Genomic DNA, 16,597 nt, shown 5'->3' with positions numbered 1-16,597 from the left:
CCTAAGAGCAGCGTCCTTGACTTTCTCCACATCTGCATCTGTGAAATGATCTGGTAGGGTGAAATGTTCCATGAGCGTTTCCCAAAGCAAATGTTTTTGTCTGTCGTCGACAAAAGTAACTCCTGGACGTGGCTTTGCTGGCTCTCTCCATTCTTGAAGGGAGATCGGGAGTTGGTCCTTCACAAGAACTCCGCACTGACGAACGAACTTGTCCGCAATCTTCTTAGGCGCGAATGGTTCGCCATTAGGTCTGATTGCCTCGATATTGTACTTTACGCCCTCCTTCAACTTTTTGTTCGGGCCTCGTTTCGTCCTGTTGCCTGAAGATTTGCTCGATCCGGATGGCTGAAAGAAGAAAGATCGATTCGTTAATATATCTTCAAGTCATTTAAAACATGTGATGATCACCAGATGCCTGCTTATATAAATATATATACCTCGCCGGTCTTTGTTGTTTCAAGATCAACATTTTCTTCGTCATGTTCATAGTTCACGCCTTCATCAATTCGGTCGTCGCGATCGAATATCTTATCACCCTCCCCGGTGTTGTTTAGATATTCGGAGCCGTCATAATCTTCTTCATTCTGATCATCATCTGGCCCGCGAGGATTGCGTATGATATTGAACAGGGCCTCTTCTCCCTCTCTGTCGGTATTGTCTGCCATAGGTTTGGTTTAACTAATCCAAACGAAATATATTCAAATTACAATGCATGGATGCAATCAATTAATAAGGAAAAACTGAATCAATCATAGTACATAATAAGCATCATCGAATATAATCTCGAATACATCGTCTTGAGTAATAGATATAATCTCGAATATATCGTCTCGAATAATAGATATAATCTCGAATACATTGTCTCGAATAATATATATCTTCAAGTCATTTAAATCATGCGGCGCGGGCGGTGGACACCCAAAGAGAAGGAACCCTCACAGGATCATAGCTGAAGTGAGATCCCTGAAGAAACTGCCAGGTATTGGAGAACCTGCCGCCCTCTAATGCAACCATGTAGCGATGGACGTGCTCGTCCTCCTCCCTGACACGGCGACATACCACCTCCGGCGGGGCCGGCTCCCTCTGCACCAAAACTGGCCCACGCGAACGCCAACAAACGAGATCAGGGTCGACGACCGGGGCCGGGTTCCTCATCAAGCGGCGCACCCCTCCAGGCAGCACCTCCCAGTGCCAGCCCAGCGGAGCCCAGTCCCGGACATGGGTCAGCTGGACGTCGTCGCGGATGGGTCGACAGCAAGGATGCGGGCCGGGAATCGTCGAGAACAAATACTAGCTATATGCCCGCAAAAAGTAACATTTTTTAATGATTGGATTTTGATAACTAAAATTTCTAACATTTCTATATAACAAACATTCCTATAACATTTCTAACAATGCTATATAACTAATATTTCTATAACATTTCTAATATTTCTATAACTAAAAAACAGAAAAAAATATAACATTTCTATATATATAACTAACATTTGTATAACATTTCTAATATTTCTATAACTAAAAAAAAGAAAAATTTCTAACTTTTTCTAACTATTTCTATAACTAAAAAACAGAAAAATTCCTAACAATTCTAACTTTTCTATTACATTTCTAACAATGCTATATAACTAACTATTTCTATAACTAAAAAAAGAAAAATTTCTAACTTTTTTATAACTATTTCTGTAACTAAAAAAGAGAAAAATTCCTAACAATTCTAAGTTTTCTATAACATTTCTAACAATGCTATATAACTAACTATTTCTATAACTAAAAAGAAAAATTTCTAACATCTTTATAACAATTTCTTTAACTAAAAAACTAAAAAAATGTATGTGTGTGTGTGTGTGCTCACTGGCGAGGCGAGAGGCGACGGGGGGCGGCGACAGGGACGGCGACGGGCGCAGCGACAACGGGGATGGCGACGACGGGGACAGGGACGGGGCGGCGACGACGGGGACGGGCCGGGGCGGCGACGACGGGGACGGGCCGGGGCGGCGACGACGGGGACGGGGCGGCGATGACGGGGACGGGGACGACGCGGGACGGGCCAGGACGGCACGGCGGTGACGACGGTGACGACGGGGCGGCGACGAGGGATATGGAGACGGGGGCGGCGGGCGACGGGGCAGAGGAGAAGAAGCAGATGAGAAACTGAAATTTTTGAAGTGTTTAGTTATATAGGATGGACCTTTAGTACCGGTTGGAGCCACCAACCGGTACTAAAGGCCTGTTTTGGCCAGGCCAAGCGGCGGGAACCGCACACCCTTTAGTACCGGGTGGTGGCTCCAACCGGTACTAAAGGGGGGCCTTTAGTACCGGTTGGAGCCACCACCCGGTACTAAAGGGGGTGCGCTGGCAAGGTGCTGTGCGGCAAGTTTAGTCCCACCTCGCTAGCCGAGGGGCGTCCGCACTGGTTTATAAACCCCCGTGCGGTAGCTCTCTCGAGCTCCTCTCCAAAGCAGGCCTACTGGGCCTACATGTTCTGTGCTGCCCTGTGGGCCTACTGGGCCTTTGCGGGCCTGCATCCTGGCCCAACAACAGGTTGGGTTTCTAGTCGTATGCAGGCCGCTCTGGCCCAGTAGGCGGGCTTTTTTTTATTTTTTTGCTTTATTTATTTTTAGTTGTTTTTTGTGTATTTAGAGTTTCTTTGTGAATATTTTTGCTTTAGGTACAAAAAATTACAAACTTTCTGTTAGTGCCCGTAGTTTTCAAATTTGAATAGTTTAAATTTTGAATTATTTGAAATTAGTGTGAATCACTAGTTTGTGAATAACTTAACTTTAAAAATCAGTAAAGGCATGAAAGAATTTGTTTGCACATAAAATTTCTTCGCGTTTCAAATGCCAAAACACATAACTACCCTAACTATTACAGAGATTCCCTCCTGGGTGTGAAACACAGAAGAAAGTGATGATAGTGAAGCCGATCACATCCCAGATCTTTGGGTGTGAAACTTTTTCTTCGCGTGTGTCCCTTTGCGCCGTAACCATGGAAAATCTTCATCATTTAACGGGATGCTCGGGTCAATATTCACTGTGAATGGAGCAATTTCATCAAACTTTTCATAATCTTCTGACATGTCTGTCTTGTCATCCACTCCCATGATGTTTCTCTTCCCAGAAAGAACTATGTGCCGCTTTGGCTCATCGTACGATGCATTCGCTTCCTTATCTTTTCTTTTTCTTGGCTTGGTAGACATGTCCTTCACATAGAAAACCTGTGCCACATCATTGGCTAGGACGAATGGTTCGTCTGCATACGCAAGATTGTTGAGATCCACTGTTGTCATTCCGTACTGCGGGTCTTCCGTTACCCCGCCTCGTGTCATATTGACCCATTTGCACCGAAACAAAGGGACCTTCAAACCACGTCGATAGTCAAGTTCCCATATGTCCTGTATATAACCATAATATGTTTCCTTTCCTGTCTTGGTTTCTGCATCAAAGCGGACACCACTGTTTTGGTTGGTGCTCTTCTTATCTTGGGCGATCGTGTAAAATGTATTACCATTTATCTCGTACCCTTTGAAAGTCATTATATTCGAAGATGGTAACTGGGACAGCAAGTACAGGTCATCTTCAATAGAGGTGTCATGCATGGTACGTGTCTGCAACCAGCTGGCGAAACTCCTGGTTTGTTCACGTGTAATCCAGTCATCAGACCGCTCCGGGTGTTTGGAGCGTAGCAAATTCTTGTGTTCATCCATATACGGAGCCACCAAGGCGGAATTCTGTAGAACTGTGTAGTGTGCTTCAGTGAGAGAATGTCCGTCCATACATATTATTTGTTCCCCTCCTAGCGTGCCTTTTCCATCCAGTCTGCCCTTATGCCGCGATTCAGGAACACCAATCGGCTTAAGGTCAGGAATAAAGTCAATACAAAACTCAATGACCTCCTCATTTTCATGGCCCTTGGAGATGCTTCCTTCTGGCCTAGCACGGTTATGAACATATTTCTTTAAGACTCCCATGAACCTCTCAAAGGGGAACATATTGTGTAGAAATACAGGACCCAAAACGTTAATCTCTTCGCATAGGTGAACTAGGACGTGCGTCATGATGTTGAAGAAGGATGGTGGGAACACCAACTCGAAACTGACAAGACATTGCACCAAATCATTCTCTAACCTTGGTATGATTTCTGGATCGATTACCTTCTGAGAGATTGCATTGAGAAATGCACATAGCTTCACAATGGCTAATCGAACGTTTTCCGGTAGAAGCCCCCTCAATGCAACCGGAAGCAGTTGCGTCATAATCACGTGGCAGTCATGAGACTTTAGGTTCTGGAACTTTTTCTCTGCCATGTTTATTATTCCCTTTATATTCGACGAGAAGCCAGACGGTACCTTAATACTAAGCAGGCATTCAAAGAAGATTTCCTTCTCTTCTTTGGTAAGAGCGTAGCTTGCATGACCCTGATGTATGCCGTCTTTTCCGTGCATACGTTGCTGGTCCTCCCGTGCCTCAGGTGTATCTTTTGTCTTCCCATACACGCCCAAGAAGCCAAGCAGGGTCACACAAAGATTCTTCGTCACGTGCATCACGTCGATTGCGGAGCGGACCTCTAGGTCTTTCCAATAGGGCAGGTCCCAAAATATAGATTTCTTCTTCCACATGGGTGCGCGTCCGTCAGCGTCATTCGGAACAGGTTGTCCACCAGGACCCTTTCCAAAGACCACCTTCAAATCCTTGACCATATCATGTACATCAGCACCAGTACGGTGGCGAGGCTTCGTCCGGTGATCCGCCTCACCTTTGAAATGCTTGCCTTTCTTTCTTACGGGATGCCTGCTCGGAAGAAATCGACGATGTCCCAGGTACACATTCTTCTTACAATTAGCCAAATATATACTGTCGGTATCGTCCAAACAGTGCGTGCATGCGCGGTATCCCTTGTTTGTCTGTCCTGAAAGGTTACTGAGAGCAGGCCAATCATTGATGGTCACGAACAGCAACGCCTTTAGGTCAAATTCTTCCCCCATGTGCTCATCCCACGCACGTACACCTGTTCCATTCCACAGTTGTAAGAGTTCTTCAACTAATGGCCTTAGGTACACATCAATGTCGTTGCCGGGTTGCTTAGGGCCTTGGATGAGCACTGGCATCATAATGAACTTCCGCTTCATGCACAACCAAGGAGGAAGGTTATACAAACATAGAGTCACAGGCCAGGTGCTATGGTTGCTGCTCTGCTCCCCAAAAGGATTAATGCCATCTGCGCTTAGACCAAACCATACGTTCCTTGCGTCATCTGCAAACTCCTTCCCGTACTTTCTTTCGATTTTTCTCCACTGCGACCCGTCAGCGGGTACTCTCAACTTTCCGTCTTTCTTACGGTCTTCTCTGTGCCATCGCATCGCCTTGGCATGCTCTTTGTTTTGGAACAAACGTTTCAACCGTGGTATTATAGGAGCATACCACATCACCTTGGCAGGAATCTTCTTCCTGGGGCGCTCGCCCTCGACATCACCAGGGTCATCGCGGCTGATCTTATAGCGCAATGCACCGCATACCGGGCAAGCGTTCAAATCCTCGTACTCACCGCGGTAGAGGATGCAATCATTAGGGCATGCATGTATCTTCTGCACCTCTAACCCTAGAGGGCAGACAGCCTTCTTTGCTTGGTACGTACTCTCGGGCAATTCGTTGTCCTTTGGAAGCATATCCTTTATCATTACCAGCAACTTTCCAAATCCCTTGTCAGATACACCATTCTCTTCCTTCCATTGCAGCAATTCCAGTGTGGTGCCCAGCTTTTTCTTGTCACCTACGCAATTCGGGTACATCAATTTTTTGTTGTCCTCTAACATGCGCTGCAACTTCTTCTTCTCCAAGTCACTTGCGTAGTTTCTCTTTGCATCAGCAATGGCCCGACCTAGATCATCAACGGCTCATTCGATGCCTCTTCTTCAGCTTCTTCCCGCATTGCCGGCTGAGCTTCTTCCCTCATTGTTGTATCATCATATTCAGGGAACCCATGGCCAGGATAGCTGTCGTCGTCCTCTTCTTCTTCGTTGTATTCCATCATGACCTCTCTTTCTCCATGCTTGGTCCAAACATTATAGTGGGGCATGAAATCGGACTCAAACAGGTGGATGTGAATGGTTCTTGACATAGAGTAATTGCAACCATTCTTACAGCCAGCACATGGACAATGCATAAAACCATCCGCTCGCTTGTTTGCCTCAGCCGCAAGCAGAAAAGTACGCACGCCATTAATGAACTCGGGAGAGCATCGGTCATCGTACATCCATTGCCGGCTCATCTTCAATACACAGCACCGAAAACATCAAATTAATACAATACATAAAGTTCATACATAAAGATCATACAACACTTAAATGCAACAAACAAATAACTCTCTAGCTAAAGAATTTAAATGCAACAACAAATGCGATCAAGATCGCAACTAAGGTAACAATTGATCCAACAGCATAATGATACCAAGCCTCACTATGAATGGCATATTTTCTAATCTTTCTAATCTTCAAGCGCATTTTCTCCATCTTAATCTTGTGATCATCGACGACATCGGCAACATGCAACTCCAATTCCATCTTCTCCCCCTCAATTCTTTTCAATTTTTCCTTCAAATCCTCGTTTTCTCTTTCAACTAAATTTAACCTCTCGACAATAGGGTCGGTTGGAATTTCGGGTTCAACTACCTCCTACATACAAATATCTATGTCAACTTGATGGGCATAATTTGTCATAAACACGAAATGCAATGAATAGTTTTAAAAGAGAATATACCACATCCGAATCATAACCCGGACGAGGGCCGACGGGGACGGATATCAAAACCATGGCACTATGCATAACAAACAACGTATGGGTAAGATAATTATACGAGTAACTATATATCCAAATCACACAAACATCATTTTTTATATAAAACTTCATGAACAAGAGGCTCACCACAAGGTGGTGCCGGCGACGGGACGTTGCGAGCGATCGACGGTGGTTACGACGGAGATTTAGAAGGTACTAAGTAAACCACACCTACATATGCAAAACTAAGTGTTATTTTTGACCTCAAATTGCATATAAATCAAATACTAGCACATATATATAATTCCTCCCAAATTACTAAACTCAAAAATCAATCACTATATAAAGCATTGCACGAGCTAATCTAGCAATGAGAGATGAAAGGAAAAAGTTGCTAACCTTTGTGATCATTTGAATGGATGGGGGCCTTCAAATCTTGGGCAAAATGTGTGATGAGCTTGAGAGGAAGAGGGAAAAGAACAGAGAGGAGAGGGGAAAGGGGAAGAACAGAGCGAGCTCGGGTGGACGAAGGGTCTATGTAGGACGACCTTTAGTACCGGTTCGTGATACGACCCGGTACTAAAGGTGCTGGAGGGGCCCCGGACTGACAACATCCTGCCACCACTCACTTTAGTACCGGTTCGTGGCACGAACCGGTGCTAAAGGTTCGCCACGAACCGGTACTAATGAGAGCGGCCCGGCTAGCCGTTGGAACCGGCACTAATGTACACATTAGTGCCGGCTCAAATTCAAACCGGCACTAATGTGCTTCACGTTTGACCCTTTTTCTACTAGTGCTAGTAGGCCAAACCAAACTGATAATTCAAAGAGACTTGCAAAGATAACCAATCATACATAAAAGAATTCAGAGAAGATTCAAATATTATTCATAGAAAGAATTGATCATAAACGCACAATTCATCGGTCTCAACAAACACACCGCAAAACAAAAAAGAAGATTACATCGAATTGATCTCCACGAGAGAGGAGGAGAACATTGTATTGAGATCCAAAAAGAGAGAAGAAGCCATCCAGATACTAGCTATGGACCCGTAGGTCTGAAGTAAACTACTCACACTTCATCGGAGGGGCTTGGATGATGATGTAGAAGCCCTCCGTGATCGATGCCCCCTCCGGCGGAGCTCCGGAATAGGCCCCAAGATCGGATCTCGTGGATACAGAAAGTTGCGGCGGTGGAGTTAGGTTTTTGGCTCCGTCCCCGATCGTTTGGGGGTACGTGGATATATATAGGAGGAAGAAGTACGTCGGTGGAGCTTCGAGGGGCCCACGAGGCAGGGGGTGCGCCCTAGAGGGGGCCTACCCTCGTGAGCACCTCGTGGCTTTCTTGACGGATGGTCCAAGTCTCCTGGATCTTATCTGATGAGAAAATCATGTTTCCGAAGGTTTCATTCCATTTGGACTCCGTTTGATATTCCTTTTCTTCGAAACCCTAAAACAGGCAAAAAACAACAATTCTAGGCTGGGCCTCCGATTAATAGGTTAGTCCCAAAATTAATAGAAAAGTGGAAAATAAAGCCCAATAATGTCTAAAACAGTAGATAATATAGCATGGAGCAATCAAAAATTATAGATACGTTGGAGACGTATTAGTGTGCTTGTTTGCTTTCTTCACTAAGTAGATCTTGTTTTTCCTTTTTGTTTCTGTTTCTATTTCACTAAGTGTGCCAGTCGCCCCAAAGTTCAACCCATGGTCCTCCTGTCCGATCACCTCCGATCACCTGGACCACCCCACTAGTATCCGTCATGGCGGATTCGCCGCACTGGTCCTAGACCCAATCATCGACGGATTTCACCTCACTCAAGTCCTTATGGACGGTGGCGGCAGCCTGAACCTGCTTTATCAGGACACAGTGTGCAAAATGGGTATAGACCCCTCAAGGATCAAACCCACAAAAACGACCTTCAAAGGCGTCATACCAGGTGTAGAGGCCCATTGCACAGGCTCAGTCACACTGGAAGTGGTCTTCGGATCTCCGGATAAACTTCCGAAGCGAGGAGTTAATCTTCGATATAGTCCCATTCCGCAGTGGCTATCATGCACTGCTCCGGCAAACCGCATTCGCGAGATTCAACGTAGTACCACACTATGCATATCTCAAGCTCAAGATGCCGGGACCTCGGGGGCCGTCACAGTTAATGGAAACACAGAGCGCTCTCTCCGTACGGAGGAGCACATTGCGGCCCTTGCAGCAGAAGCACAAAGCAGCCTCTTAAGGCACTCCACCAGTTCGGCGATTCAAGACCCGGACAGTTTCAAGCACGCTCAGAGTAATCGGCAACAAGACTGCCTGGCACGTTCTGAGCTCACATAGAAATGCGGTCCCCACCCCAGTACCAGCCAAACGGTAAAATCCAGGTCTGACCTCGGCCATGTGGTTCGGGTCAGTCTTGGTATACCGCGTCTTCACCATGGCCCAGGCTTCCTTGGCACCTTGACGGCAGGCCGATATCTTCCATAATCGGAAGCGTCGCCGTGCTCCCTTGAGCTTCTCCGCAAGCTCTCCAATGCCTTCTGGCAGGGAGACGGCTGGCCACAAGGCCTGGGCAACACCTTGCTTCACCTGCCGAACTTGTTCGTGCAGTTGTGAGAGCTCCGATAGAAGATCACCCGCAGACCCGGGCATCTCCTCCGCGTGATGACCCGTAAGCATACCTGCAGAGATAACTCTATTAGCCAGCTTCTCTGCCGACCCCTTTTTTAGGGGTTCGTTCAAGCACTTACTGAAAATGCCACGTCGAAGCCGCTTATTCTCCTTCTCGGAGTCCGCAAGCTGGGCTCGAACATCTTTCAGTTCCATGCTCAGCTTGGTATTGGCGTCTTGGAGATTTTTTCTCCTGCCTGACCTCAGTCAGCACGCGTTCGCCAGCCTTTAGCTGTCGTACGGCATGCTGGTCCTCCGGATTGTCTCCGGATTCATCTGCAATATCTATTGTTAGATCTGCAGCCACGCCGCACGCTATATGGTACCTGTCATTCTTTGAAAGAAATGTTACCAGTTGGGGACTTTTTAGGTTCCTTCAATGCGGCAACAGCGGCCCGAAGTTGGGTCTTGCATTCCTCCAGCTCCTGTGACAGTCGAGTATTTCTTCTCTGTAGGAACCTGCACAATAAGATGATCCTTAAATCAGTTTTGCTAATTGTTTCAAGTCTCAGGGGCTACTGATACATATAATCGTCAGATTTGCTTACCCGTACATCCTTTACATACTGGTCCGTGGCTCTGGCTAGACAATTTTGAGCAGCACGGAGGTACGCCTCTCCAGAATTGAAGGCATCAAATGCATCTGGTGAGAAGCAAGCGTCGCGGAGTATGGCCCGACGATGCCTATGATTCATGGCGCTCTCTACTTCTGAATTTGTAGCGGATAGCCTATCCACATCCTCTGTAGGGGGAGTATTCGGTGTCCGCCCCGTGTCGGCTTCCGCCTCTATGTCTGGTCCTGGAGCCCGACTGGTTGAAGCGTGATCGGCAGCCTCACCGAACATATTCCGGCGAGCGTTTCTTCTTTTAAAGAAACATGGACGTCATTACATTTCAAGAAATACGACTACCACGGAGCGGGGTTTCTGTCATACCTCTGCGTCGGCGTCTCCGTCCTGACCGCCTTCCTTTTTGGCCGGCCCGGCCTCGGTGCCTCTTGTTGGCGAGTTGTTTCGGGTTCGGCATGGCGTCCCGAATGCCTTCCCTGTAAAACACCATATGTATATGGTAGGTGAAGTGTCTAAAAGGGGATCCTAGTTTTTGGAGTTGGGATTTTTGGTTTTTCTTACGTGCGACGCAGGAAGCAGTCCGGGATAGTCGGCCGTAATGGCCACCATGGTGTCATCACAGCTTAATTGATGGAACTGCCAGTCTATCGGCTCCACGAATATGTCCGGATCTTCTTCGAGTCCGGGACCGAGGGCCCGGTCAGGGTCCTCTGGTTGTGGAGATGGGCTGCTGACCTCCGTTATGGCTTTTCGCAGTTCCTGCCACAAAATGGCAAGGTGAGTACCTACGACAAAGAATGCGGGAAGAATGGGAGTAAGGAGATATAACTCACCCAGCTTGGAGGGTTGTACATGGAGAATCCATCCCGTGGCTTGATGCGGATGAACTCCTCTTCCCCTCCCTTGAACAATTCGGACATAATTTTTGCTAAAGCGGCAGCGTTGTCCAGACCCTTACGCCCGCAACGGGTGGCGTCATCTTCCCTGTTAAAACACCACAAGGGGTGCCCTCGATATTGAAGTGGTTGCACTCCCCGCATTATGCATATTGACATAACCTCGATTACTGTCAATCCTGATTGAGCCAGCGCTTTAATTCGGTTCATTAGGTAAAGGACTTCTCCGTTGTCTTCCTCCTGGGTGCTCTGTGGGCGCCAACTTCGGTGTTTCTTCAGAGGACCATTGCTGAACTCAGGAAGACCCCGCCGAACAGGGTCCTAAAGGGGGACGTCCTCCATATAAAACCATTCCGAAGGCCAGCCTTCGGACGTCTTCTTCAGAGTACCGGACAGGTATCTGGTTTCGGTGATGCGCCATATTTTGGCTCCGCCCACTTGATAAAGTGACCCCTTCTGTGTGCGAGGGATGAGGCAAAATAACCTTTTCCACAGCTCGAAATGAGCCTCGCAGCCGAGGAATAACTCGCAGAGGGCAATATAGCGGGCGATGTGTAAAATGGAAGCAGGGGTGAAATTATGCAGTTGGAGGCCGTAAAACTCCAGGAGTCCGTGGAGGAACGGATGAATCGGAAATCCGAGTCCCCTCAATAAATAAGGAAAAGGGCATACCCGCTCCCCCGTAGAGGGGCTGGGGAAGCTCTCCGCTTGCTCCCCGCCATTGTAGGTGGCGAGCCCGGCTCGGACGGGCACCATATACGCTGGAGGGAGAAATCCCTTAGTCTACAGTTCGACTAAACGACTGTGTGGGACGGAACACCTCTCCCAATCACCGGGCTTAGGGCTACGGGGGCAGGAGGAGGAGCTGCGAAGGTCGGCCATGCTGGAGTGGATCTTTCTGAAGCGTGCTCCGATGGATTCTCGCTGGGGGAGGATGGTATGGATTGGATGTAAGAATCCCCATCCCTTTAATAGACAATTTATTTATCTGGCTAGGGGGGCAAATGTAAAAATTCCCTGGTGCCTCGCATTCAATCGACGCATGGAAGATAGCCCTTATTGGGCGCAGAAGCCAAGAGGTTCAACATTTATGGGACCGGACACTGCTTAACAAACGTTCAAAATTTGGAGAAGAACCCGCCTTGCAATGACGAAGACAACACTGCGCGCCAGACTCATCGTCATTGAAGCCTAGTTCGGGGGCTACTGAGGGAGTCCTGGATTAGGGGGTCTCCGGACAGCCGGACTATATCCTTTGGCCGGACTGTTGGACTATGAAGATATGAGATTGAAGACTTCGTCCTGTGTCCGGATGGGACTCTACTTGGCATGGAAGGCAAGCTAGGCAATACGGATATATATATCTCCTCCTTTGTAACCGACCTTGTGTAACCCTAGCCCCCTCCGGTGTCTATATAAACTGGAGGGGTTTAGTCCGTAGGACAACATACAATCATACCATAGGCTAGCTTCTAGGGTTTAGCCTCTCCGATCTCGTGGTAGATCAACTCTTGTACTACTCATATTATCAAGAATAATCAAGCATGACATAGGGTTTTACCTCCTTCAAGAGGGCCCGAACCTGGGTAAAACATCGTGTCCCCTGCCTCTTGTTACCATCCACCTTAGACGCATAGTTCGGGACCACCTACCCGAGATCCGCCGGTTTTGACACCGACAGCCACCGTTCGTAATTCTTTCATACTTGTCACTCATGAGTCATTGCATATCCCGGTACACCTCCGGAGGCATTCATATAGAGTCATATTTTGTTCTAAGAATCGAGTTGTAATTCTTGAGTTGTAAGTAAATAAAAGTGTGATGATCATCATTATTAGAGCATTGTCCCAGTGAGGAAAGGATGATGGAGGCTATTGCTCCCCCACAAGTCAGGATGAGACTCCGGACGAAAAAAATAAATAAAAGAGGCCAAAGAAGCCCAAATAAAAAAAATAGAAAAGAGGCCAAAAAAAGAAAAGGCCCAAAAAATGAAAAAATGAGAGAAAAAGAGAGAAGGGGCAATGCTACTATCCTTTTACCACACTTGTGCTTCACAGTAGCACCATGATCTTCATGATAGAGAGTCTCCTATGTTGTCACTTTCATATACTAGTGGGTATCTTTCATTATAGAACTTGGCTTGTATATTCCAATGACGGCCTTCCTCAAAATGCCCTAGGTCTTCGTGAGCAAGCAAGTTTAATGCACACCCACTTAGTTTCTTTTGTTGAGCTTTCATACATTTATAGCTCTAGTGCGTCCGTTGCATGGCTTGGGGATGCTGATACGTCTCCAACGTATCTACAATTGTTGATTGCTCCATGCTATATTATCTACTGTTTTGGGTGTTTATGGGCTTTATTATACACTTTTATATCATTTTTGGGAGTAACCTATTAACCCATAGCCCAGTGCCAGTTTCTGTTTTTACCCTGTTTTAGGGTTTCGAAGAAAAGGAAAATCAAACGGAGTCCAATTGGCACTGGGCACTGGGCACTAGGTTAATAGGTTAGTCCCAAAAATCATATAAAATAGCACATAAATGCATATAAAACATCCAAGGTTGATAATATAATAGCATGAATACTTCATAAATTATTGATATGTTGGAGACGTATCGATTTCCTCAAACACAACCTCCACTCACACAGACACACACAACCCTCGAAACCATTGGCAGTTCGCCGCCATTGCCGGCTCCTCCATCCTCAACCTCTATCTGTGTGCTGGGGATCTCGAGTAGACAATGGCCAAAAAGAGGTTTATCGCGGCCTTTTTGCCCGACGCCGACGAGGTGTCCCCGTCATCTTCCGCGTGCCCGATCCGCCATCGCCGGTCCCCCGATCCGCCCGCCGCCGCGCCCCTACGCCGGTTCGAGGACTTCCCCGTCCTTCCCCGGACCCGGCAGCCGACGAAGTCCTACCTCGGGGTCCGGCAACGGCGATGGGGGACGTGGGTCGACGAGATTACATATCGATAGACCCACACCCGTCGGTGGCTCAGTAGCTTCCACACGGCCGAGCTCGCGGCCATGTAGTACGACCGCTGGCAGGTCCACTACCACGGCGCGGTGGCTAGGATCAATTTCCCCTTCGGCACACGTCCGGTCCACCTCGTTCCACTGGAGCCAAGGGTGGTGAGCTCGGCTATGGAATGGGAGGACCGCTAGGCGTGGGATCATCTCAAGGCCGAGTCCACCGACGGGGCCTACATGCAATAGCTCCGCCGGCAGCACCCGGAGCTCATGGAGGCGGAGCGGGCGATCTTTGCCGGCGCGCAGGGCGGCGAGGCTATCGCGCTCTCGTCCTATGACGAGGTCGAAGGCGGCAAGGACGGTGGCGTGGAGGGCGGCGAGGTTATCACAGTCTCCTCTGATGACGAGGTCGAAGGTCGCGGCGACGGCGGCGCGGAGGACGTCGAGGTGGGCCCCCAGGACGAGGAGATCGACGTCGACGAGTGGAGGAGTGCCATCCCAAACGACCCCAACGATGTTACTGGCCCGACCCGGCACACGGCACTCCATACATGACGAGGAAGGATTGGCTCGACCTCTACTTCGCCTGAAAGTAGTATAGCTTAGTTTAAATTTATGTTTTATGTTCGTTTATGCAAAACTATCTATGTTTATGTTTGAATGCATGCTACTGTCGGTTGAACCTGCTTTGAACTTGATCAAATTGAAGTTTACAACCTTAAGTTTAAGGGAATGACTAGAAAAGGCCAAAATTTGCTGGAGTATATATATATATATATATATATATATATATATATATATATATATATATATATATATATATATATATGCACTAGGGGTTTTAGTCCTTTAACTTTTTAAGGATCGCCTAGAGATGTCCCTATGACTTGTTTATTTCAGTTCTTCACAATGTGATGCTCTATATGTGCAACTATTTGATGTGCAGTTCAATTTCATCAATAACAGTTTGAACAATACCACTATGAATTATGATATTTGGTTGCTATTGAGGATATTGCAGTGAACATGCCTTTTCATTTTTCAATTGTTGTTTAGCAACATGCATTGTACTGAATGACTAAATATGCAATCCCAGGCTGCATAGCAACAAGGAAGAGTGTTACCTTAATGTTCTGATGACGTCTAGATATACATGTAATAAAATCTTATATAATGGGATGGATGGAATGTTGTACTACATCATTTTTTAATTGTTGTTTAGCTTCTAATATTAACTTGGTACTTTTAGGTACATATATCATTGCCAAAGATCCACACTTCGACCCTTTCTACGCATGGGGCAATGAGATATTCTCGAACCAACATCAAGTGAGGAAACTGATAAAGATTGTTACTAGAATGGGACAAAAGATGTCAATCGAACTATTTGTTTACATTTTATGCAAGACAACAGTGAACTGCAGGATGGTAAGTAAGAACCCTGTAGCCTTCTTTTTACTGCCTGTAATAAGTTGTGTTAGATGACAATATCTGATTTTTTTTCTTTTGAAGTGGATCCTGAAGTAGTTTACTCAAGATTATCTCTAAAACTACATGATTAGTGGCCGGCCATTACAAGGGGTTGTACTAGAGTCATGCATGCCTTCTGCATCCAGGAGAGCACAATAGGGCCATTCTGTAATTCTTAAACATATGTACTTGTGAATTGAATAATGCATTGGTTGTTTGAACCTAATGGATATGAATAAACCTATAGCCTACTTTCAAGTTTAAATTAGGTACAATTTTAAATAGCAGCAATTAAATTAGGGCGAAATTACATTATGCAGGTCATTACGGCAAACACGATTGGTAAAACACAAACGTTTGCGATATTACTAAACAATATAAGTCAGCTAGTTAGGAGCCACCACAACGCTTTGGCATCACTAGCCGTCCGATCAGATCAATCGTCAGTGCTTTGCCATCGCTAGCCAATTAGCTAGTAAGGAGCCACCACAACGCTTTGCCATCACTAGCCGTCCGATCAGATCAATCGTCAGTGCTTTGCCATCGCTAGCCAATTAGATCGATCGCTTTCTGTTTGGATGTCCTGATATTTCTCTTGGGCCACTGCTCCGTGGAGCTATCTGGGTGAGCTGTGATTAATCGGGCTGCGAATGCTTATTGGGCCAGCGGTTGCGTGCGTTCATAAGTGGTGTGTGCTTTCACCAGCGGCCGGCCGTGAGCACTGCTAATACTTTAGGCTCCCAACTTTTTCTTGAATTGATCTTACTTATTTGTCCCAGGAAACTGTGACTCAAAAAAAAGAAATTGTCCCAAGAGACACTTTTATATCCACCCCATTGAGACTATGGAATGGTTTCAATGTCTTTCGGTTTTTTTACCACGTGTCGTGTGTGATGCACATGCGGACATATGCCCATGGCCTTTTGTTGGGGTTAAGTTAGGAATGCCAAGAAGTATCTGCACATCAACTGCGGATGATTCATTAGTCCCGTCTGGATGCTTCTTTGGTGGTGGCGTTGACATAATCAATTTATCCATTTTTGTGTCTCTCAGTTGGTGAGGTTGGGATGCCTATCCTCATATATGTACCTCTAGAAAGTCTCCCATTATTTCCCTAAAAAAGTCTCCAATTATGTGAAATCATCATTTTGATATATATTCTCGGAAAGTGAGAAACACAAGTTTTGAATCGCACTATGGGTTTGGTTTGCAATAGTCCCCCACGTTGCACTACTAACGATGATACTTTGTG

General features: G+C 46.6%; 1 protein-coding gene across 1 annotated transcript; it reads right to left on the bottom strand.

Moving 5' to 3' along the window:
- Nucleotides 1–4,426: 4,426 nt before the first annotated feature.
- LOC123151805 (uncharacterized) lies at nucleotides 4,427–6,267 on the bottom strand (the record flags this gene model as incomplete). The annotated part of the gene is given in 3 exon segments (XM_044571448.1): nucleotides 4,427–4,831; nucleotides 5,240–5,899; nucleotides 5,902–6,267. Coding segments are annotated over 3 exon segments (1,431 nt in total), but the record flags the coding sequence as incomplete, so codon positions are not given.
- Between the last annotated feature and the right edge of the window lie 10,330 nt (nucleotides 6,268–16,597).

The sequence above is a fragment of the Triticum aestivum genome, chromosome 7A, assembly GCF_018294505.1.
Source record: "Triticum aestivum cultivar Chinese Spring chromosome 7A, IWGSC CS RefSeq v2.1, whole genome shotgun sequence".
In the NCBI taxonomy this organism is placed as follows: Eukaryota; Viridiplantae; Streptophyta; class Magnoliopsida; order Poales; family Poaceae; genus Triticum; species Triticum aestivum.
Note: the sequence above shows the minus strand (reverse complement) of the source record. Positions and strands in the feature narration are given on the sequence as shown.